Source organism: Gorilla gorilla, chromosome 12 (genome assembly GCF_029281585.2).
Source record: "Gorilla gorilla gorilla isolate KB3781 chromosome 12, NHGRI_mGorGor1-v2.1_pri, whole genome shotgun sequence".
Lineage (NCBI taxonomy): Eukaryota > Metazoa > Chordata > Mammalia > Primates > Hominidae > Gorilla > Gorilla gorilla.
This window is the reverse complement of record NC_073236.2, coordinates 76453478-76477656: the sequence shown is the minus strand read 5'-3', so window position 1 is coordinate 76477656 and position 24179 is coordinate 76453478. Positions and strand designations below refer to the sequence as shown.

Sequence of the window (24179 nt, the reverse complement as noted above, 5' to 3'; positions counted from 1 at the left end):
GTGACTCCTGACTGGGAGACATCTCCCAGCAGGGGTCAATAGACACCTCATACAAGAGAGCTCCGGCTGGCATCTGACGGATGCCCCTCTGGGACGAAGGAACAGGCAGCGATCTTTGCTGTTCTGCAGCCTCTGCTGGTGATACCCAGGCAAACTCCAGCAGACCTGCAGTAGAAGGGCCTGACTACTAGAAGGAAAACTAACAAACAGAAAGAAATAGCATCAACATCAACAAAAAAGACGTCCACACAAAAACCCCATCCGAAGGTCACCAGCATCAAAGACCAAAGGTAGATAAATCCACAAAGATGAGGAAAAACCAGGGCAAAAAGGCTGAAAATTCCAAAAACCAGAAAGCTACTTCTCCTCCAAAGGATCACAGCTCCTTGCCAGCAAGGGAACAAAACTGGATGGAGAATGAGCGAGACGAATTGACAGTAGGCTTCAGAAGGTGGGTAATAACAAACTCCACCGAGCTCAAGGAGCATGTTCTAACCCAATGCAAGGAAGCTAAGAACCTTGAAAAAAAGTTAGAGGAATTGCTAACTAGAATAACCAGTTTAGAGAAGAACACAAATGACCTGATGGAGATGAAAAATACAGCACAAGAACTTCACAAAGCATACTGAAGGAGATAGAGACACAAATGACCCTTCAAAAATCAATGAATCCAGGACCTATTTGAAAAGATTAACAAAAATACACAGACTGCTAGCCAGACTAATAAAGAAAATAGAGAAGAATCAAATAGACACAATAAGAAATGATAAAGGGGATACCACCAATGATCACAGAAATACAAACTACCATCAGAGAATACTACAAACACCTCTCTGCAAATCAACTAGAAAATCTAGAAGAAATAGACAAATTCCTGGACACGTACACCCTCCCAAGACTAAACCAGGAAGAAGTTGAATCCCTGAATAGACCAATAACAAGTTCTGAAATTGAGACAGTAATTAATAGCCTACCAACCAAAAAAAGCCCAGGACCAGACAGATTCACAGCCGAATTCTACCAGAGGTACAAAGAGGAGCTGGTACCATTCCTTCTGAAACTATTCCAAACAATAGAAAAAGAGGGACTCCTCCCTAACTCATTTTATGAGGCCAGCATCAACCTGATTCCAACACCTGGCAGAGTCACAACAAAAAAAGAAAATTTCAGCCCAATGTCCCTGATGAACATCAATGTAAAAATCCTCAATAAAATACTCGCAAACTGACTCTGGCAGCATATGAAAAAGCTTTGTCCACCATGATCAAGTCAGCTTTATCCCTGGGATGCAAGGCTGGTTCCACATAGGCAAATAAATAAACGTAATCCATCACATAAACAGAACCAATGACAAAAACCACATGATTATCACAATAGATGCAGAAAAGGCCTTCCATAAAATTCAACACCACTTCATGCTAAAAACTCTCAATAAACTAGGTATTGATGGAACATAGCCCAAAATAATAAGACCTATCTACGACAAACCCACAGCCAGTATCATACTGAATGGGCAAAAGATAGAAGCATTCCCTTTGAAAACCAGCACAAGACAGGGATGCCCTCTCTCAGCACTCCTATTCAACATAGTGATGGAAGTTCTGGCCAGGGCAATCAGGCAAGAGAAAGAAATAAAGGGCAATCAAATAGGAAGAGAGGAAGTTAAATTGTCTCTGTTTGCAGATGACATGATTGTATATTTAGAAAACCCCATCGTCTCAGCCCCAAATCTCCTTAAGCTGATAAGCAACTTCAGCAAAGTCTCGGGATACAAAATCAATGTGCAAAAATCACAAGCATTCTTATACACCAATAATAGACAGAGAGCTAAATCATGAGTGAACTCCCATTCACAATTGCTACAAAGAGAATAAAATACCTAGGAATACAACTGGCAAGGAATGTGAAGGACCTCTTCAAGGAGAACTACAAACCACTGCTCAAGGAAATAAAAGAGGACACAAACAAATGGAAAATATTCCATGCTCATGGATAGGAAGATTCAATATCATGAAAATGGCTATACTGCCCAAAGTAATTTATAGACTCAGTGCTATCCCCATCAAGCTACCATTGACTTTCTTCACAGAATTAGAAAAAAACTACTTTAAATTTTATATGGAATCAAAAAAGAGCCCACATTGCCAAGACAATCCTAAGCAAAAAGAACAAAGCTGGAGGCACCATGCTACCTGACTTCAAACTATACTACAAGGCTACAGTAAACAAAACAGCATGGTACTGGTGCCAAAAACAGATATATAGACAAATGGAACAGAGGCCTCAGAAATAATGCCACACATCTACAACCATTTGATCTTTGACAAACCTGACAAAAACAAGCAACGGGGAAAGGATTCCCTTTTTAATAAATGGTGCTGGGAAAATTGGCTAGCTATGTGCAGAAAACTGAAACTGGACCCCTTCCTTATACAAAAATTAACTCAAGATGGATTAACGATTTAAATGTAAGACCTAAAACCATAAAAACCCTAGAAGAAAACCTAGGCAATACCATTCAGGACATAGGCATGGGCAAAGACTTCATGACTAAAACACCAAAAGCAATGGCAACAAAAGCCGAAATTGACAAATGGGATGTAACTACACTAAAGAGCTTCTCCACAGCAAAAGAAACTATCATCAGAGTAAACAGGCAACCTACAGAATGGGAGAAACTTTTTGCAATGTATCCATCTGACAAAGGGCTAATCTACCAAGAACTTAAACACAAAGAAATTAAACAAAGAACTTAAACAAATGTACAAGAAAACAAACAAACAACCCCATCAAAAAGTGGGCAAAGCATATGAACAGACACTTCTCAAAAGAAGACATTTATGCAGCAACAAACATATGAAAAAAAGCTCATCATCACTGGTCATTAGAGAAATGCAAATCAGACCCACAATGAGATACCATCTCACGCCAGTTAGAATGGTGATCATTAAAAACTCAGGACAACAGATGCTGGAGAGGATGTGGAGAAATAGAAACGTTTTAACGCTGTTGGTGAGAGCACAAATTAGTTCAACCATTGTGGGAGACAGTGTGGCAATTCCTCAGGGATGTAGAACTAGAAATAACATGTGATCCAGCAATCCCATTACTGGGTATATACCCAAAGGATTATAAATCATTCTACTATAAAGACATATGCACACGTATGTTTATTTTAGCAGTATTCACAATAGCAAAGACTTGGAACCAACCCAAATGCCTATCAGTGATAGACTGGATAAAGAAAATGTGGCACATATACACCATGGAATACTATGCAGCCATAAAAAAGGATGAGTTCTTGTCCTTTGCAGGGACATGGATGAAGCTGGAAACCATCATTCTCAGCAAGCTAACACAGGAACAGAAAACCAAATAGCACATGTTCTCACTCAGAAGTGGGAGCTGAAGAGTGAGAACACATGGACACAGGGAGGGGAACATCACACACTGAGGCCTGTCAGGGGGTGGGGGGCTAGGGGAGAGACAGCATTAGGAGAAATAACTAATGTAGATGACGGGTTGATGGGTGCAGAAAACCAATGGCACATGTATACCTATGTGACAAACCTGCATGTTCCGCACATGTGTCCAAGAACCTAAAGTATAATCAAAGAAAATGTGGTAAATATACATCATGAAATACTGTTCAGCCATAAAAAAGAATGACATCATGTCCTTTGCAGCAACATGGATGGAGTTTGAGAACATTATCCTAGTTGTAGTAACTGAGGTAATCAAACACCACATATTCTCTCTTATAAGTGTGAGCTAAATATTGGGTACACATGGACATAAAGATGGAAATAACAAACACTGGGGACTCCAAAGTTGGTAGAGGAGTAAGGGTTAGAAATTTACCTATTGGATACAATGTTTATTATTTGGATAATGGGTACACTACAAGCCCAATCCTCACCATTACTCAGTGTATCCATGTGACAAACCTGTCCATGTACTTCTGAATGTAAAACTAAAAAAAGTTAAAAGATGGCATATGCTGATGCAAATTTAAATACAGCAAGAAAAATAACAATAATTAACATTTTGTACCTAATACCGTATCATAAAATATATGAAGCAAAAACTGACAGGAGGGGTACAGTGGTGCATGCCTGTAATCCCAGCTACTTGGGAGGCTGATGTGGCAGGATTGCATAAACCCAAGGGTTCAAGTCCAGTCTGAGCAACATAGTGAGACCCTGTCTCTTAAAATAAACCAAATAGAATTGAAGTGAGAAATAGTCTACAACAGTAGTTGGAGACTTCAATACCATACTCTTAATAATTGCTAGAAAACCAGACAGAAGGAAACAGAAGACTTAAACAACACAATAAATCAACTAGTTGTACAAATACAAAATATTCTTCCCCAAAACATACACATTATTCTCACGTCTATATAGGACATTTTCTAGGATAAACTAAGTTTCAATAGATTTAAAACGATAGATATCAAAGTATCTTCTCCCATCACAATGGGATGAAGTTACAAATCAGTAACAGAATTAAAACAAAAAAAACCCCAGTTTCTGGAAATCATGTAAATAACACACTCAGACAACTAATGGATTAAAAAAGAAACCACAAGGGAAATTAGAAAATGCTTAGAGACAAATAAAAATGAAAACACAGAGTATGTACTCTGAAACTAGGCTGCCTTGATTCAATTCCAATCTTTAAGGTAGAGACTCCTTGTTTTTAAACACCCAAATATCAATAGCTACCTAAATTCCAGCATTGTTAATGTGACAAATGTACAAACAATGTAAAGTGAAGTACTACCTAAATATTTGAAAAGTGAGTAATTTAAAATATATACTAGAACTGTAGTTCTTAAGTCATTACAATATGCCAGGCACTTCATATATATTATTAATTCATTTGATACTTAAAGCACACTAGGGATTTATGCATTATCATCACCACAGGTAATAAAATGAAAGCAAGCAAAGTTAGGTAAATTATACAAAATTATGCAGCTAATAACTGAGAGAGCTTGGAGTTGAATCAACAGGCCTTAAATATAAGAAAATTACTATGAGGTTGCTGGACCTGAGGAAATGGGCCTGAAAGAACCCACCTCTTTGTTTACTTCACACTTGTACCTAGGAGCCTTGTCTCGTTTCAGTTTATTTTCTACAATGCAGCCTTAAGTGATCATACTCTAAACAAGGAATCAGCAAACTGTGACCTGCCATCCAAGTCTAACCCAAGCTAAGAATGGTTTTTGGAAAAAAAAAAAAAAATCACAGGAACAGTTTTATGTGACATCAAATTTCAGTGTCTATATATGAACTTTTATTGGAACACAGCCAAACTTATTTCTGTATTTATTGACTATGCCTGCTTTTGCTCTATAATGGCAGAGTTAAGTAGATGCAACAGAGCCCGTATGGCTTGTAAAAAGTCTAAAATATTTGCAAAACTAAGCCAAGCATGGTGGCACATGCCTGTAGTCTTAGCTCCTTTGGAGGCTAAGATAGGAGAATTGCTTGAGCCCAGGAGTTCAAGGTTATAGTGAGCTATGATCACACCACTGCATTCCAACCTAAGTGAAAAACCAAGACCCTGTCTCAATCAATCAATCAATCAATAAAGCAAGCAAGCAAGCAAGCCTAAACTATTTGCTACCTGGCCCTTTAGAGGAAAAGTTTCCTAGCCAAAATACTGATAATATCACTCTTCTATTTAAAATGATTTAGTAACTTCCTATTGCTTTTGAGATAAATTCTAACTCCTTTATATGGAATGTAAGCCCCTTTAGTCTCTCTGCTTTCCAGCCATATCAACTTTCTTATCATGTTGTATGCCTTGTAACTTTTTACCACTGATAATATGCTAATGCAAAAAGGACTATTTTCAGGTTAACTGATAAACTTTTGTGTGATCCCATTGTGATTCATATGTTATTATTTTTAGTCTTTTAGCAAGAGATATCTCAAGGGTAGAAAATCATGTATAAATAGGAATAATCCTGTTTAATCTACAAGCTTTTAATTTCAAAAGAGGTAACATTTTTCAATCTATAGGCTACAGACCTCTGGCTAGACGAAATTTAGATAGTAAGAATGAATCTATTAAAAAAATAAATCCTTTTAGGCAATTTCTACATGGAACCTTAAATGTAAATAGTAGATTCATGAGCTTAAATAGAACTTTGAGGCTTTAATGCTCTCAATATTTTGAGCTTCTTTAAAGCAGACCTTGGGCTATAAATAAAGTTATGTATGAAGAGTAACAATGCAGCATTCTGAATAATGACTGTTTGCTTTTGCAAATAAAAAGGACAGTAAAACCACTTCTATACTTCCCTTATTTTAGATTTTCATCTTTTATGTGTAAAAATCCTCATGGTTTAGGATTAGCCTATCAGTAGAAAGGCTACTGGATGAAGGTGATTTGAACTAACATGGACACTTTATATTGTTATTGGCTAAACTGAGACCGAAAGCTGAAACAGATATGATTTGAGAAAAGTTTAGAAGGTGCCTTTCGTGATGTTTCTAAATTAATTATTACAACATTAGAAATTAAAGAACATAATACCTTGAGAGATAAATTTTACCAGGCACCAAACATTTAAATATTCATCTCTTTAGTTCTTATCTTGGCTAGAAAAAAGACTGAAACTATAGACATAAAAAATAAAGAAATATGGGGAAAATCTACCATTATTGGGGTAAGTGGCAAAGGTGAAAAGGTGGAGATAAGGAAAAAAGTCAATGGGGCTGGAAAATCTAAAAAGTGTAATTAATTTTCTGACACTGTGATCTCTGCATGTATAGATTTTGATGAAAATAATAAAATCTTCCCTCAATGTAATATGCCTGCTCAATCAGACATCACAAAATGCAGATGACGAACAACAGAATGTTCACACTTTTGAAATTAGATTTTTTATGATCAATAATAGTATAATTAATTGAATGACGTACATTTAGAATTTAAATATCAAACTCAATCCAAAGATGATTGATCTAATGTGATGAATCCATAATATTATCTAAAACATCAAAGCTTCATTTAAACTACAAAATGTCTTCACTGTGCAAAAGATTCAGGAAAAGCACCTTCCAGAAGTATTTCTGGCTTTCAAGAGGCTTTTGATTTATTGTTTCTGTGACAACAATGAAATTGCTGTATAACAGAATATCTGAAACATCAAAGCTTAATTTAAACTACAAAATGTCTTAATTGTGCAAAAGATTCAGGCAAAAGCACCTTCTAGAAGTATTTCTTCTTTCAAGAACCTTTTGCTCTGTTGTTTCTGTGGAAACAATGAAATTGCTGTCTAACAGAATATGCTGGGAAACTAGGAAAGGACTTTTCCTTTGTTCATTTGATCTCAATATGGCACTGTAGTGCAAGATCTTATAAAACAGAAACCTGATACAGAGTACAAGGATTTGTAAGAAACTGGTCAGTTTTACTGTTCTGTAGCTAATAAATGGGAGGGCCAGAGTGTACATGAATTTAACCTCTTGGATCCACTTTGTACTACGGTTACCTAAAAAATACATGTGAGAACATTCCTACTTTGTTACTCTACACTAAAATATAAGGGACAAACTGAGCACATTCGAGATCTGTGGGACATCTTTTGCCCTATGTCCTGGATTCTGTAGCTTTTCTTCAGAGAATGGATTAGAAAGACATTTAAGCTTACTACATAGATAGGTGTCATCCCCTTGCATCAAGGTACATGAGGAGAAAAGTTCAAGAATTATAAATTCTTAGAAAACACAAAAGATCCATTGGAGCCAGCAAAGAAAATGTCAACAAATAAAAAGATACTAGATGGTTATTGACCAGTTTCACGAAAGCAAACCTGCAAGTCAAGATGGAATAATGCTTTCCCACCCTGTGTCTAAGGCTGCAAAATGACAGTAATCCTTTTTATGGTCACAAAAGCTGACAACTTAGCCTTAGAACTGAAGGCACAAAATCATCTCTGAAAATGACTCACCATAAAGAGGTCATGAGCACCAATGTCAACAGCTAGGAGAAATGCCTTTTCAAACCTCTGGTACCTACAAGGCAGAAAAAAATATTATGTTAGTTGTGAACAAGAATATATAAAAGAAAAGAGCTGTTTATTTAACATATTTCTGTGATACTGTTTTTGTCCTTCTGATTGGAAAAATATTTTCAAACAGAAGGGATTTGGCCTACTAGGATCTTCCATATGTGCAGTTATTACATTTAGGAGGGGCTGAGGCACAGAGCCTGTGGAGGCCTTAAGTATAACTTTCAAGAATAAACATAACCCCAAGTAGACACTGCTGACTATGATAGCTTAGAAAATATGTTGCCTCTTCTTGTTAGTACCTCCTATATTTGCCTGAATCCCTCTCAGCTATAGAAATCAAAAGGCAATTGTGTTTATTTTGTGAATGAAGAGTGTCTTGTACTAGGAAGCTTATTGATTCATTATATATTCAGTGGAGATGGGATATACTAAGGAAGAGGTCAGAGGATTAGCAAATTGTACTATTTTTCCATGCATTCACTGCAGTTTTGCATTTGTCCCCATTCCATTGTAACTATCTGGCAATACTAATTATTCATACATATATATATATATATATATATATATTTTTTTTTTTTTTTTTTTTTTGGAGATGGAGTCTCGCTCTGTTGCCAGGCTGGAGTTCAGGGGCATGATCTCGGCTCACTGAAACCTCCACCTCCCTGATTCAAGTGATTCTCCTGCCTCAGCCTCCCGATAGCTGGAAGTAGGTGTGCACCACCGTGCCCAGCTAATTTTTGTATTTTTAGTAGAGATGGGGTTTCACCATATTGGCCAGGATGGTCTTGATCTCTTGACCTCGTGATCCGCCTGCCTCAGCCTCCTAAAGTGCTGGGATTACAGGCGTGAGCCACTGTGCCTGGCCCCATCTTCTTTTTTTTTTAATACAGGATCTCACTCTGTCACCCAGGCTGGAGTGCAGTGGTGCAATCATCGCCTTGACCTCCTGGGCTCAGATGATCTTCCCACTTCAGCCCCGCCAAGTAGCTGGGACTACAGGTGCACGCCACTATGCCCAGCTAATTTTTTGTATTTTTTGTAGAGATGGAGTTTTTGCCATGTTGCCCAGGCTGGTCTCAAATTCATGGGCTCAAGCAAACCACCCACTTCAGCGTCCCAAAAGTGCTGGGATTATAGGCCTGAGCCATTGTCATCCATCTTCTTAGGATCAAACTTAAAGGTAAATTCTTACCTTGTGTGCCCCTTTGGTCCCATCTAATTCTATAAATTGCCCTTCCTTGAAACCCTCTCCTACCTTGGCTTGCCCTGCTTTCCTTAATTTTTTGTTTTCCCTTCCTTAGATGTGTTCTTCTTAGTCTCCTTTGCTAGTTCATTTTTCTCTGCCTCCCCATGAAATCAGTATTCTATGATCCTCTTTTATTTCTACCCACTGTCTCCAATCTCCTCAATAACCTTACCACACCCAGGGCATTGCTTATCAATTATCAGTGGCTTACAAATCTACACCTCCGGGATCCATCTCTTCCCTGATCTCCAAATTATTATTTCAAGGCACCTCAAAGTTAACATGTCTAACATGTTCACTGAAACATCAATTTGGCAATCATAGAGGGCAAACTGAAATTGGAGAGAGTGAAATTAAGGGGGATAAGTTAGGATGTGCTCTTCTTTCTAGGTAAGAGATAATGATAGACAGTAGATGGTAATGATACATGGTAAAATTAAAAAACTGACATTGGCATCTGGCAGCATGGTGAAACAGAAATAGCAAAAGGAGACTCCCAACTAGGTTGTTTATAAAATACTTAGTTAAAGTAAATCATAGGACTATGAAAAGTAAGTAAATACCAAGGGGGCCATATCCTCCATAAAAAAATAACCAATTAAACAAAATCCCTTGATAGAAATCAGAGTAAGGATCACTCAGCAGACAACAAATAAGGGGGAAAAACAGGGCAGAACTACTTACAGGGCCATCATCCTTAGGAGATAAGCCTGAACAAAACTCAAGTTAAAGGTGATAAGCTCAGACTGTTGATTAAGGCAAGTAAAAGAGCTAAACCCAAGAATTCTGATTAAGCCAGGGGCTAAAAGAGACCCAGGTAAGTAGTGCCCCTAACTTTCACAGAAACAAACAAATTCATGTCTGGATTAAAGCCTTTCTAATAGAGGCCCTCAATGATTTTTTAACATAAAATTAACATAAATTAAAATCAAACAAGTATGAGTTCATAAAGATAATCAAAAACACAAGAAAACAAGGCACTATAACTAAAAATTAGAAAAATAACAAATTTAGATCTCCATGGATTTCAAATAATTGAATTATTAAAGTAGGCATATAAAATAATTCAATATAAAATATTTAAAGAAATGAGGGAGTCATGAAAATAAGCATGTAATATGATACAATAAAGAATAATCAGGTTACTATTTTAAAGAATAAAACAGAACTTTTAGAAATAAAAATCTAATTATTGAAGTTAAATAATTTGATTTTTTTTTTGTTTTGGACTGGGTCTTGCTCTGTTACCCAAGCTGGAGTACAGTGGCGTGATTATAGCTCACCGCAACATCAACCTCATAAGTACCTCGAGTGTCTTAGAAGACCTTGAGTCTCCTAAGCAGCTGTGACTACAAGCATGTGCCACGTGCTGGGGTAATACTTTTTTTTTTGTAGAAATGAGGTCTCGTTATGTTGCCCAGGCTGGTTTTGAATCCATGAGCTCGAGTGATCTTCCTGCCTCAGCCTCCCAAAATGCTGGGACTACAGGTGTGAGCCACTGTGCTCAGTCAATTTGACACATTTGAAGAAAGAATTGGTGAAATAAAAGTGCATAAATTATGTATAAGTCAGGAATTACACAGAATGTTACACAGAGGAAAAAGAGATTAAAAATATAAAGAGAGGCTGAGCAAATTACAGAAAATGAAAAAGTCTAATATGACTACACAGGGAATTAAGTTAATGGCTAAGAATTTCCAGAGATGATAAATGATATGAGACAATCAACACAAAAGAAACAATGTATATCAGGCAGGAGATATAAAAAGGAAATTTAAAATATCCACATTTGTAATGGAAATGCAGAACTAAACAAAAAAAGAAAAGTAGGCCAGGCGCCTACACTCCCAGCACTCTGGGAGGCCGAGATGGGTTTTATCACTTGAGGCTAAAAGTTCAAGATCAGCCTGGGCAACAAAGTAAAACCCCACCTCTACTAAAAATACAAAAATGAGCCAGATGTGGTGGTGGGTGCCTGTATTCCCAGCTACTCAGGAGGTTGAGGCACAAGGATTGCTTGAACCTGGGAGGCAGAGGTTGCAGTGAGCTGAGGTTGTGCCACTGCATTCCAGCCTGGGCAAGAGAGTGAGTCTCTGCCTCAAAATAAATAAATAAATAAATAAATAAAAATAAAAGAAAGAAAACTAAAAGCTTCCAGAAAAGAAATAAAAGGCATCTATTAATAAATAGGAAGAGAGGAAGTCAAACTATCTCCCTTCTCAGATATGATTCTATACCTACAAAATCCCATAGTCTCTGCCCAAAGACTCCTAGATCTGATACACAGCTTTGGCAAAGTTGCAGGATACAAAATTAGTGCAGAATGAGTTGCATTTCTATACACCAATAATGTCCAAGCTGAGAGCCAAATCAAGAATGCAATTCCATTCACAATAGCCACAAAAAGAATAAAATAAGCAGGAATACAGCTAACCAGGGAGGTGAAAGATCGCTACAATGAGAATTACAAAACACTGTGGAAAGAAATTAGAGATGACATAAACAATTGGAAAACCATTTCATGCTCATGGATAATAAGAATCAATACCGTTAAAATGGCCATACTACAGATTCAGTGTTATTCCTATCCAACTACTACTGACATTTTTCACAGAACTAGTAAAACCTTAGATTTATATGGACCAGGCCAGGCATGGTGGCTCATACCTGTAATCCCAGCACTACTTAAAAAAAAATACAAAACATTAGCTGGGCGTGGTGGTGGGCACCTGTAATCCCAGCTACTTGGGAAGCTGAGGCAGAAGAATAGCTTGAATCTGGGAGGCAGAGGTTGCAGTGAGCCGAGATTGCACCATTGCACTCCAGCCTGGGCAACAAAAGTGAAACTACATCTCAAAAAAAAAAAAAAAAATTTATATGGAACCAAAAAAAGCCTGAACACCCAAAGCAATTCTAAGCAAAAAGAACAAAGTTGGAGGCATCAGGTTATGCACTTCGAACTCCTACAAAGCTACAGTAAACTAAGCAGCATGGTACTGGTACAAAAACAGACACATAAACCAATAAAACAGATTAGAGAACTTAGAAATAAAGCCAAACACCTGCAACCAACCATCTGATCTTTGAGAACATAGACAACAGCAGCAATAGGGAAATGACTCTATTTAATAAATGGTGCTGGAGTAACTGGATAGTCGTATACAGATGATTGAAACTAGGCCCCTTCCTTTCACTGTATACAAAAATTGATTCAAGATGAATTACAGACTTAAATGTAAAACCCAAAACTATAAAAACCTTAGAAGAAAACCTAGGAAATATCATTATGGACATAGGCCCTGGCAAAGATGTCATGACACAGACTCCACAAGCAATTGCAACAAAAACAAAAAATTGATGAATGGAAAGACCAATTAAACTAAAGAACTTCTGCATAGCAAAAGAAACTATCAAAAAAGTAAACAGAGAACCTACAGAATGGGAGAAAATATTCACAAACTATGCATTTGGCAAAGGTCTAATATCCAGAATCTATAAAGAATTTAAACAAATTAACAGGCAAAAAACTTAAAACCCCATTAAAAAATGGGGAAAGGACATGAACAGACACTTATCAAAATAAGACACTCAGCCAACAAGCATATGGAAAAATCCTCAGCATCACTAATCGTTAGAGAAATGTGAATGAAAACCACAATGAGATACCATCTCATACCAGTCAGAATGGCTATTATTAAAAAGTCAGAAAACAACAGATGCTGGCAAGGGTGCAGAGAAAAAAGAACACTTATACACCCCTACTGGCAATGTAAATTAGTTCAGCCACTGTGGAAAGCAGTTTGGAGATTTCTCAAAGAACTGAAAACAGAACTACTATTCAACCCAGCAATCCCATTACTGAGTATATACCCAAAGGAATATAAATTGTTCTAACATAAAGATATGTGATGTGCATGTTCATCACAGCACTATTCACAATAGGAAGGACATGGAATCAACCTAGATGCTCATCAGTGGTTGACAGGATAAAGAAAATGTGGTATATATACACCATGGAATACTATGCAGTCATATAAAAGAAAGAGATTGTCCTTTGCAGCAACATGGGTGGAGTTGGTGGCCACTATCCTAAGAGAATTAATACAGGACCAAAAAACCAAATACCCCATGTTCTCTCTTATAAGTGGGAACTAAACACTGAGTACACAGGGACACAAAGAAGGTAACAGTAGATACCAAGGCCTACTTGAGGCTGGAGTCTGGGAGGAGGGTGAATTGAAAAAGTACCTATCGAATACTATGCTCATTTTTAGCATAGTTATTCTGGGTGATGAAATAAGCTGTACACCAGACCCCCATGACATGCAATTTACCCTTGTAACAAACTGGCTGATGTACCCTTGACCCTAAAAGTGCAAGAAAGAGAAGAATAACTTATACATAAAGTTTAAAAAAAGAAAAAGCTGCCAGAGAGAAGACATATCATCTAAAAAGGAACTACAAATAGACTGACCCTAGACTTCTCATTGGCAACAATGGGAGGTAGAAGACAGAAAATATCTTCAAATTATGGAGGAAAAATAAGCATCAAGTCTTTGAGCAGAGACTCCTCTAATTTGTCGATTTTTGTTTTTGTTGCAATTGCTTGTGGAGTCTTTGTCATGATGTCTTTGCCAGAGCCTATGTCCAGAACAATATTTCCTAGGTTTTCTTCTAAGGGTTTTATAGTTGTAGGTTTTACATTTAAGTCTCTAATCCATCTTGAGTTAATTTTTGTATACAGTGAAAGGAAGGGGCCTAGTTTCAATCTTCTGTATATACAAAAATTCTAAACTTGAATGTACTTAATAAAATAGGCTCAAAAATGTATAAAGCAAAACATGAATAGAATTAAAACAAATGATCAGACTACCATCACTGTGTGAGACTAAGGGTTATCTCTAAATTTTTGCTAGTCTAAGCAGTGAGTAAATTAGAAAGAAATAGGAGTCTTAAACAACATAATTACAAAGTTATATTTATTGGATACATAGAACTTAAATCAGAGCACCATCTCCTGGGTTCACACCATTCTCCTGCCTCAGCCTCCCAAGTAGCTGGGACTACAGGGGCCCACTACTGCGCCTGGCTAATTTTTTGTATTTTTAGTAGAGATGGGGTTTCACTGTGTTGTTAGCCAGGATGGTCTCCATCTCCTGACCTCGTGATCCGCCCGCCTCAGCCTCCCAAAGTGCTGGGATTACAGGCCACTGTGCCTGGCCCAGAGAACTTTAAATCTTAAATCAGAGAATGCACATTCTTCTTAAGCACAAATGGGATATCTACAAAATTATATTATGTAGTAAGTAAAAAAGCATGTCTCAATACATTTTAAACATTATAATTAATCCATCAACAATGTAATTAATTGACAAAAAGATAAGCAATATATGCACATGTACTTAGAAATGAAGTCATTAGTCAAAGAAGAAATCATAATAGAAATTTTAAAATACTTAAATAAATGCTAATACTATAAAAAACACTTGAGCAAATGAGGTATTTGAAGGGAAATCTATAGCCTTACATGCTTATATTGAAAAGAAGGTTAAAAATTGATAAACTAAATATCCAACTTAATAATTTTAAAAAAATAGCAGAATAATCTGAAGAAGACAGTGGAATAACATGTTTGAAGTACTGGAAGGAAGAAACACAAAAAATTTTATATGCAGCAAAGACTCTTTCACAAATGAAGGTGTAATAAAGACATTTGCGGAAAAAACCAAGAAAATTTATCACAAGTAGAACTACACCATAAGAAAGACTAAAAGAAGCTCTTTAGGCTAAAATAAATGCTAGATGGAAATGCAGATCTTCAAGAAAGAATGAAAAGTAGGAGAAACAGTAAATACCTGGGCAAATATAAAGAACTCCATTACCTTTATTTAATATACACTAGTCTGTTGAAAGCAAAAATTATAACATTTTGTGAGGGTTGTAACATGTAGGTTAGGTATATGGCAACAATAGCATAAAGGATGGGGTAAGGTGGGTAAATGAACTGATACAGTTCATTGCAAGATTTCTACATTTTCCATGAAGTGGACTGCATGAAGATTTCTACATTTTAATTCTAAGTGGACTGTAGAACACTAAGGATATAAATGTAACCCTTACAGCAACCACTAAAAAAACAGTGCAAGTAGGTATGACTGAAAAAGCAAATAAATAAAAAATCTGGAAAATATTAAAATAATTCAAAGAAGGAAGGAAAAGCGGAGTGAAGAAACAAAAATTAGTAAAAATTAGTACAAACAGAAAACAAAATGACAGACTGAATTGCAAGTACATCCATAATTACATTAAATGTTAATGAACTGAACATTCCAATTAAAAGACAAAGACTGTCATAAAAGAGCAAGAACCAAATATATGCTGTTTGTAAGAAGTTCACTATAAATATACAAACACAGGTAGTTTGAAAGTACATAAATAGAAAAATGTAAATATGAAAAGGCTAGAATGGCAATAATTATCAGATATAATATACTTTAAAAAACAGTATTAAAGGAGGGACATTTCATAATGATAAAAACACCAATTCATCAGGAAGACCCAACAATCATGACTGTGAGTGTCTTAAATATATGAAACAAAAAAAGGTGACAGAAATAAAGAAGACAATTATATTAACAGTTGCTTTTAGCACACCTCAATCAGCAAGATAAACAAATGGAAAGTTAAACAAATAAAGTAATAGATGATCTCTATATTCATGTAACTGATATTATAGAACAATATCAGTCTGAAGTACTGAAGTGTGTCTCTATTATCAGAGTGTATATATATATATATATACATTTTGATATGTACTTTGTGTGTATAGACATATATATACACTCTGTGTGTGTGTGTGTGTGTGTGTGTGTGTATCCACCCACGAGAGCTCCTTATTGTTACTTTGCTGATTTATTTCCTCATTTTTGTTATTCTGACCCATCTTAGACTGAAAATGTTACGTGCAAATTAACTACTGGTTTGCTTTTGTCTGTTTCTTCTTATATCTCCTACAATTTCTGCTTTATGAAGATTCCTATCATTTTATTTGGTACAAGGATATAACTTTTTTTTATTATGAAAGGTAGCCCACAGCATTGTAGAGTGACTTTCTTTGTTCTGTTTAATAATCTGTGGCGTAATTCTGTCTTGTTATACAGTATATAACAATCCCTGCTTAGTTTGTATTTTTTGCCATATGGCAACTTTGCTTTACTTTTTAAAAAATTGTTTTGATTTCATATTTGTTTTGTATATAGGAATGTTTACATTTTTATAAACTCAAGTATGGATAATTAATGTAATTCTCTTGAGCTCCTTTTTCTTTATTTCTATTGTCTTCTTTTTACATATCACTTTACTGAGGTATTATTGACACACAAAAAGCTGTACATATTTAATGTATACAACTTGATTAATTTGGAGGGAAGTAGACACCACTGAAGCTATTACTGAGAGGTGAAGCCAGCTGGGTTTCTGGGTTGGGTGGGGATTTGGAGAACTTTTCTGTCTAGCTAAAGAATTGTAAATGCACCAATCAGCACTCTGTGTCTAGCTAATCAGGTAGGGGGCTTGGAGAACTTTTCTGTCTAGCTAAAGGATTGTAAATGCACCAATCAGCACTTTGTGTCTAGCTAAATGTTTGTAAATGCACCAATCATCACTCTGTCAAAATGGAACAATCAGCTCTCTGTAAAATGGACCAATCAGCACTCTGTAAAATGGACCAATCAGCAGGATGTGTGTGGGCCCAGATAAGGGAATAAAAGCAGGCCACCTGAGCCAGCAGTGGCAACCCGCTCGGGTCCCCTTCCACGCTGTGGAAGCTTTGTTCTTTCGCTCTTCACAATAAATCTTGCTGCTGCTCACTCTTTGGGTCTGTGCTACCTTTATAAGCTGTAACACTCACTGCGAAGGTCTGCAGCTTCACTCCTGAAGTCAGTGAGACCATGAACCCACTGGGAGGAAGAAACACCTCCAGATGCGCCACCTTTAAGAGCTGTAACACTCACTGTGAAGGTCTACGGCTTCACTCCTGAAGTCAGCGAGACCATGAACCCACCAGAAGAAGAAAGTCTGGACACGTCTGAACATCAGAAGGAACAAACTCCGGACACACCATCTTTAAGAACTGTAACACTCACCACAAGGGTCCACAGCTTCATTCTTGAAGTCACCGAGACCAAGAACCCACCAATTCCAGACACATTTTGGCGACCCAGATGGGACCATCGCCTATCGCCAAGAAGTGAGACTATCGCCTATCGCCAAGTGGTGAGTACCATCGGACCCCTTTCGCTTGCTATTCTTTCCTATTTTTCCTTAGAATTCGGGGGCTAAATACCGGGCACCTGTTGGCCAGTTAAAAGCTACTAGCGCAGCTGCCAGACTAAAGACACAGGTGTCAGGCTTTCTGGGAAAGGGCTCTCTAACAATCCCTGACTCTTCAGAGTTGGTAGCGTTGGTTTGCCTGGAACCAGCTTCCGCTTTTCCTGTACTTCTGGGCTGAGCCCAGGGTCGACAGAGAGGAAAGCCATTCAGCTCTGGGGTCCCAACAACAACTTGGTTGACCCTGTGGCCATGAGTGGAACTCTCAAAGTCATGTCGCCCAAGCGAGACTTGCCCATCTATTCTATCTACCCTGACCATTGCCCCCTGGGTCCTAACGCCTGCCAGACAAAGTTCCTCTTGCCTCTCTTCTCCAGGCTAGTCCTGCTTCTAAAAACCACTCCCTGTCTCTGGTGCTTTTCTAGTTTCTCCTGTAAGAATGATTTCTAGTATAAATTTAGGATTCTGTTACCTTCTGTAGGCACCCAGGCTCACCAATCAGAAAGACGTAATTTTTGCCCAAAGCCCCATCGTAGGGGGGACTATCTGGAATTTTAGGATCCCTCCTCAGACTAGCAGGCCTAACAAAAGCTATTCCTGAAGCTAGAATATGGGGAGCCTCAGAAATTGTATCCTTCCTATTCATATAAGGACAAAAGGTGTCACTCTTCCAACCCTGGACATCCCTTCCCTCCCTCAGGGTATGGCCCTCCACTTCATTTTGGGGGCATAACATCTTTATAGGACATGGGTAAGGTCCCAGTACTAACAGGTGAATGCTTAGGACTCTAATGGGTTTTTGAGAATGTGTCGGTAAGGGCCACTAAATCCGATTTTTCTCGGTCCTCTTTGTGGTCTAGGAGGACAGGCAAGGGTGCAGGTTTTCGAGAATGCGTTGGTAAGGGCCACTAAATCCGACCTTTCTCAGTCCCCCTTGTGGTCTGGGAGGAAAACTAGTATTTTTGCTGCTGCGTCGGGGAGCGCAACTATTCCGATCAGCAGGGTCCAGGGACCGTTGCGGGTTTGTGGTTGGGGGAGAAACAAAACAAACCAAAACCACGGTCGGTTTTGTCTTTCAGATGGGAAACACTCAGGCATCAACAGGCTCACCTTTGAAATGCATCCTAAGCCATTGGGACCAATTTGACCCATAAACCCTGAAAAAGAGGCGGCTCATTTTTTTCTGCACTATGGCCTGGCCCCAATATTCTCTTTCTGATGGGGAAAAATGGCCACCTGAGGGAAGTATAAATTACAATACTATCCTGCAGCTTGACCTTTTCTGTAAGAGGGAAGGCAAATGGAGTGAAATACCTTATGTCCAAACTCTTTTCATTGAAGGAGAATACATGACTATGCAAAGCTTGCAATTTACATCCCCCAAGAGGACCTTTCAGCTTAGTCCCATATCCTAGCCTCCCTATAGCTCCCTCTCCTATTAACGATAAGCCTCCTCTAATCTCCCCTGCCCAGAAGGAAATAAGCAAAGAAATCTCCAAAGGACCACAAAAACCCCCGGGCTATCAGTTACGTCCCCTTCAAGCTGTAGGGGAAGGGGAATTTGGCCCAACCCAGGTACATGTCCCCTTCTCCCTCTCTGATTTAAAGCAGATCAAGGCAGACCTGGGGAAGTTTTCAGATGATCCTGATAGGTACACAGATGTCCTACAGGGTTTAGGGCAAACCTTCGATCTCACTTGGAAAGATGTCATGCTTTTGTTAGATCAAACCCTGGCCTTTAATGAAAAGAATGCAGCTTTAGCTGCAGCCCAAGAGTTTGGAGATACCTGGCATCTTAGTCAAGTAAATGATAAAATGACAGCTGAAGAAAGGGAAAATTCCCTACTGGTCAGCAAGCTGTCCCCAGTATGGATCCCCACTGGGACCTCAACTCAGATCATAGGGACTGGAGTCACAAACATCTGTTGACCTGTGTTCTCGAAGGACTAAGGAGAATTAGGAAAAAGCCCATGAATTATTCAATGATGTCCACCACAACTCAGGGAAAGGAAGAAAATCCTTCTGCTTTCCTCAAGTGGCTACAGGACGCCTTAAGAAAATATACTCCCGTCACCTGAATCACTCGAGGGTCAATTGATTCTAAAAGATAAGTTTATTACCCAATCAGCTGCAGATATCAGGAGAAAGCTCCAAAAGCAAGCCCCGGGCCCTAAACAAAATCTGGAGGCATTATTAAACCTGGCAACCTTGGTGTTCTATAATAGGGATGAAGAGGAACAGGCCCAAAAGGAAAAGCAAGATCAGAGAAATGCTGCAGCCTTCGTCATGGCCCTCAGACAAACCTTGGTGGTTCAGAGAGAACAGAAAATGGAGCAGGCCAATCATCTGGTAGGGCTTGTTATCAGTGTGGTTTACAAGGACACTTTAAAAAAGATTGTCCAATGAGAAACAAGCCACCCCCTCGTCCATGTCCGCTATGCTGAGGCAATCACTGGAAGGCACACTGCCCCAGAGTGCAATGGTTCTCTGGGCCAGAAAAAAGCCCCCAACCAGATGATCCAACAATAGGACTGAGGGTGCCTGGGGAAAGCACCAGCTCATGTCATCACCCTCACTGAGCCCCAGGTATGGTTAACCATTGAGGGCCAGAAAATTGACTTCCTCCTGGACACTGGTGTGGCCTTCTCAGTGTTAACCTTCTGTCCCGGATGACTGTCCTCAAGGTCCATTACCGTCCGAGAAGTCCTGGGACAGCCTGTAACTAGGTATTTCTCCCACCTCCTCAGTTGTAATTGATAGACTTTGCTCTTTTCACGTGCCTTTCTTGTTATGCCTGAAAGTCCCATACCCTTATTAGGGAGGGATATATTAGCCAAAGCTGGACCTATTAGCTACACGAATGTGGGGAACAAGTTATCCATTTGTTGCCCCTTACTTGAGAAGAAAATCAACCCTGAAGTCTGGGCAGTGGAAGGAACAAACTGAAGCTCCAGCTTTAAGCCTTCCCACAGGACAAAACTTCTCTTTATATGTCTGAGAGAGAGCACGGATAGCTCTTGGAGTCCTTACTCAGACTCGTGGGACAACCCTACAACCAGTGGCATACCTAAGTAAGGAAACTGATGTAGTAGCAAAAGGTTGACCTCACTGTTTACAGGTAGTTGCAGCGGTGGCTGTCTTAGTGTCAGAGGCTATCAAAATAATACAAGGAAAGGATCTCACTGTCTGGACAACTCATGATGTAAATGGCGTACTAGGTGCTAAAAAAAGTTTATGGCTATCGGACAACCGCCTACTCAGATACCAGGCACTACTCCTTGAGGGACTGGTGCTTCAAATACATAAGTTCGTGGCCCTCAACCCTGCCACTTTTCTCCCAGAGGATGGGGAACCAATCAAGCATGACTGCCAACAAATTATAGTCCAGACTTATGCCGCCCGAGATGATCTCTTGGAGGTCCCCTTGGCTAATCCTGACCTTAACCTATATGTTGATGGAGGTTCGTTTGTGGAGAGTGGGATGCAAAGGGCAGGTTATGCCATAGTTAGTGATGTAACTGTACTTGAAAGTAAGCCTCTTCCCCGAGGGACCAGCGCCCAGTTAGCAGAACTAGTGGCACTTACCTGAGCCTTAGAACTGGGAAAGGGAAAGACCAGCAGAAAGGAAAGAGAGAAAGAGACAGAGAGGGGTAGGGAGAGACAAAGAGGGAGTCAGAAAGAAAGAAAGAGACAAAGTCAAAGAAGGAAAGAGAGAAAGAGACAGAGAGAGGAAGAGAGACAGAGAGACAGAGAGAGAGGGAGAGGAAGTGACAGAGAGACAGAGAGAGAGAAAGATAGGAAGTCAAAGAGAAGGAGACAGACAGAAAATCAGAGAGAGAGAGGAAGGAACAGAAGAAAGTCAGAGAGAGAGAGGAAGAGACAGACAAAGAGGGAGTCAGAAAGAGAGACGAAGATGTCAAAGAGAAAGAGAGATGGAAGTAGTAAAGAAAAAACAGTGTACCCTATTCCTTTAAAAGCCAGGTAAATTTAAAACCTCTAATTGATAATTGAAGGTCTTCTCTGTAACCCTGTAACAACACTCCAATACCACCTTGTTGTCAGTGTGAACAAGGGTGTAGCCTGAAAGCACTGAGGCCACTGACAACCCATAGCCTTCCTATCAAAAATCCTTAACCTAGCAGGTTTCCTAACAGGGGATCTAAATCTTAATTAATTACCATACAAAGTTCTGACCAAATCTGGGCAGAACTCCCTTCAGGACAGGACAATAGATGGTTCCTCCCAGGCGATTAAGGGAAAAAGACACAATGGGTATTTAGTAAGTGATAAGGAGACTCTTGTAGAAGCAGACTTAGGAAAACTGCCTAATAATTGATCTACCCAAACCTGGGAGTTGTTTGCACTCAGCCAAATCTTAAAGTACTTACAGAATCAGGAACGAGCCATCTATACCAATTCTAAGTTAATATGGACTCTAAGAGGTTTTATTAATATCAAAGAAAAATTAAAATCCAAAACTTAAAAGGTTTTCAACTAAAGTTTGCTAAAACTTAACAGTGTAACATGCATTATCCTACTACCACACACTCTCAAAGGATTTCTCAGACAGTTTGCAAGAAATAACTAAATCTATCCTTACTCTACAATCCCAAATAGACTCTGGCAGCAGTGACTCTCCAAAACCCCCGAGGCCTAGACCTCCTCACTGCTGAGAAAGGAGGACCTTGCACATTCTTAGGGGAAGAATGTTGCTTTTACACTAACCAGTCAGGGATAGTATGAGATATCGCCCGACATTTACAGGAAAAGGCTTCTGAAATCAGATGCCTTTCAAACTCGTAAACCAACCTCTGGAGTTGGGCAACATGTCTTCTCCCCTTTCTAGGTCCCAAGACAGCCATCTTATTATTACTTGCCTTCGGGGCCCTGTATTTTTAACCTCCTTGTCAAATTTGTTTCCTCTAGAATCGAGGCCATCAAGCTACAGATGGTCTTACAAATGGAACCCCAAATGAGTTTGACTAACAACTTCTACCGAGGACCCCCGGACCAACCCGCTGGCCCTTCCACTGGCCTAAAGAGTTCCCCTCTGAAGGACACTACAACTGCAGGGTCCCTTCTTCGCCCCTATCCAGCAGGAAATAGCTAGAGCGGTCATCGGCCAAATTCCCAACCGCAATTGGGGTGTCCTGTTTAGAGAGGGGATTGAGAGGTGAAGCCAGCTGGGCTTCTGGGTTGGTTGGGGACTTGGAGAACTTTTCTGTCTAGCTAAAGGATTGTAAATGCACCAACCAGCACTCTGTGTCTAGCTAAAGGTTTGTAAACACCCCAGTAAGCACTCTGTCAAAACGGACCCGTCAGCTCTCTGTAAAATGGACCAATCAGCTCTCTGTAAAATGGACCAATCAGCAGGATGTGGGTGGGCCCAGATAAGGGAATAAAAGCAGGCCACCCGAGCCAGCAGCGGCAACCTGCTCGGGTCCCCTTCCACACTGTGGAAGCTTTGTTCTTTCGCTCTTCACAATAAATCTTGCAGCTGCTCACTCTTTGGGTCCGCACTGCCTTTATGAGCTGTTAATACTTACTACGAAGGTCTGCAGCTTCACTCCTGCAGTCTCCGAGACCACAAATCCACCAGGAGGAACAAACAACTCTGGACGTGCCGCCTTTAAGAGCTGTAACACTCACTGTGAAGGTCTGTGGCTGCACTCCTGAAGTCAGTGAGACCACGAAGGAACAAATTCTGGACACACCATCTTTAAGAACTGTAACACTCACTGCGAGGGTCCGCGGCTTCATTCTTGAAGTCAGTGAGACCAAGAACCCACCAATTCCAGACACATTACCACACTCAATGCCATAAACATATCTATCACTTCCAAAAATTTCCCCTTATTCTGTTTTCTAATTTTTACTTTTTCTTTTTGACACAGGGTCTCACTCTGTCACCCAGGCTGGAGTACAGCAGTCATGGCTCACTGCAGCCTGAAACTCCTGGGCTCAAGTGATTCTCCCACCTCAGCCTCCTGAGTAGGCTGGGGCTACAGGTACACACCACTGTGCCTGGCCAATTTTTTGTATCTTTTGTAGAGATGGGGTTTTGTCATGTTGCCAGGCTGGTCTCGAACTCCTGGGTCAAGCCATCTGCTGGCCTCGGCCTCCCAAAGTGCTACAGGCGTGAGCCATCATGCCTGGCCCTCTTAATTTGTTTACTTTCATAAGAACACTTAAGATGTACCCTATTAGCAAATTTTTAAGTATATAGTACAGTATTTGTTAATGATAGGTATTACACTGTACGTTAGATCTCTAGGTCTTACTCATCTTGCATATCTGAAACTTTGTGCTCTTTGACTAACACATGTTGTTCCCCCTCCCACTGGCCCTGGCAATAACGATTCTACTCCATGTTTCTATGAGTCTGACTTTAGATTTCTCATATGAGTGGAATAAGTCATATTTGTCCTCTGTTCCTGGCTTATTTTACTCAGCAAAATGTGCTCCGGGTTCATCCATGTTATAATTTCCTTTATTTTATAAGGCAAAATGATATTCTATTTATGTACATACCACACTTTTTTTTTGCAAGTACATTGCTTTTATTGATTATAC

At 39.3% G+C, this 24179-nt stretch overlaps 1 protein-coding gene across 12 annotated transcripts in view; it reads right to left on the bottom strand.

The window, feature by feature from the left end:
- Positions 1 to 24179, bottom strand: part of WDPCP (WD repeat containing planar cell polarity effector) — a 482654-nt gene that overhangs the window by 192823 nt on the left and 265652 nt on the right. For 10 of the 12 annotated variants that reach the window (XR_010130115.1, XR_010130117.1, XR_010130114.1 and 7 more), the window contains one exon: positions 7970 to 8033. Coding sequence is in view for 8 of the 12 variants with exons in the window: in XM_031008388.3 (XP_030864248.1) it covers positions 7970 to 8033 (64 nt within the window). In the remaining 4 variants the exon portion in view is untranslated. Of the gene's footprint in view, positions 1 to 1117; positions 3600 to 7969; positions 8034 to 24179 lie in introns of those variants that run through there. The other 2 variants (XM_055378006.2, XM_055378003.2) reach the window with 1 other exon arrangement.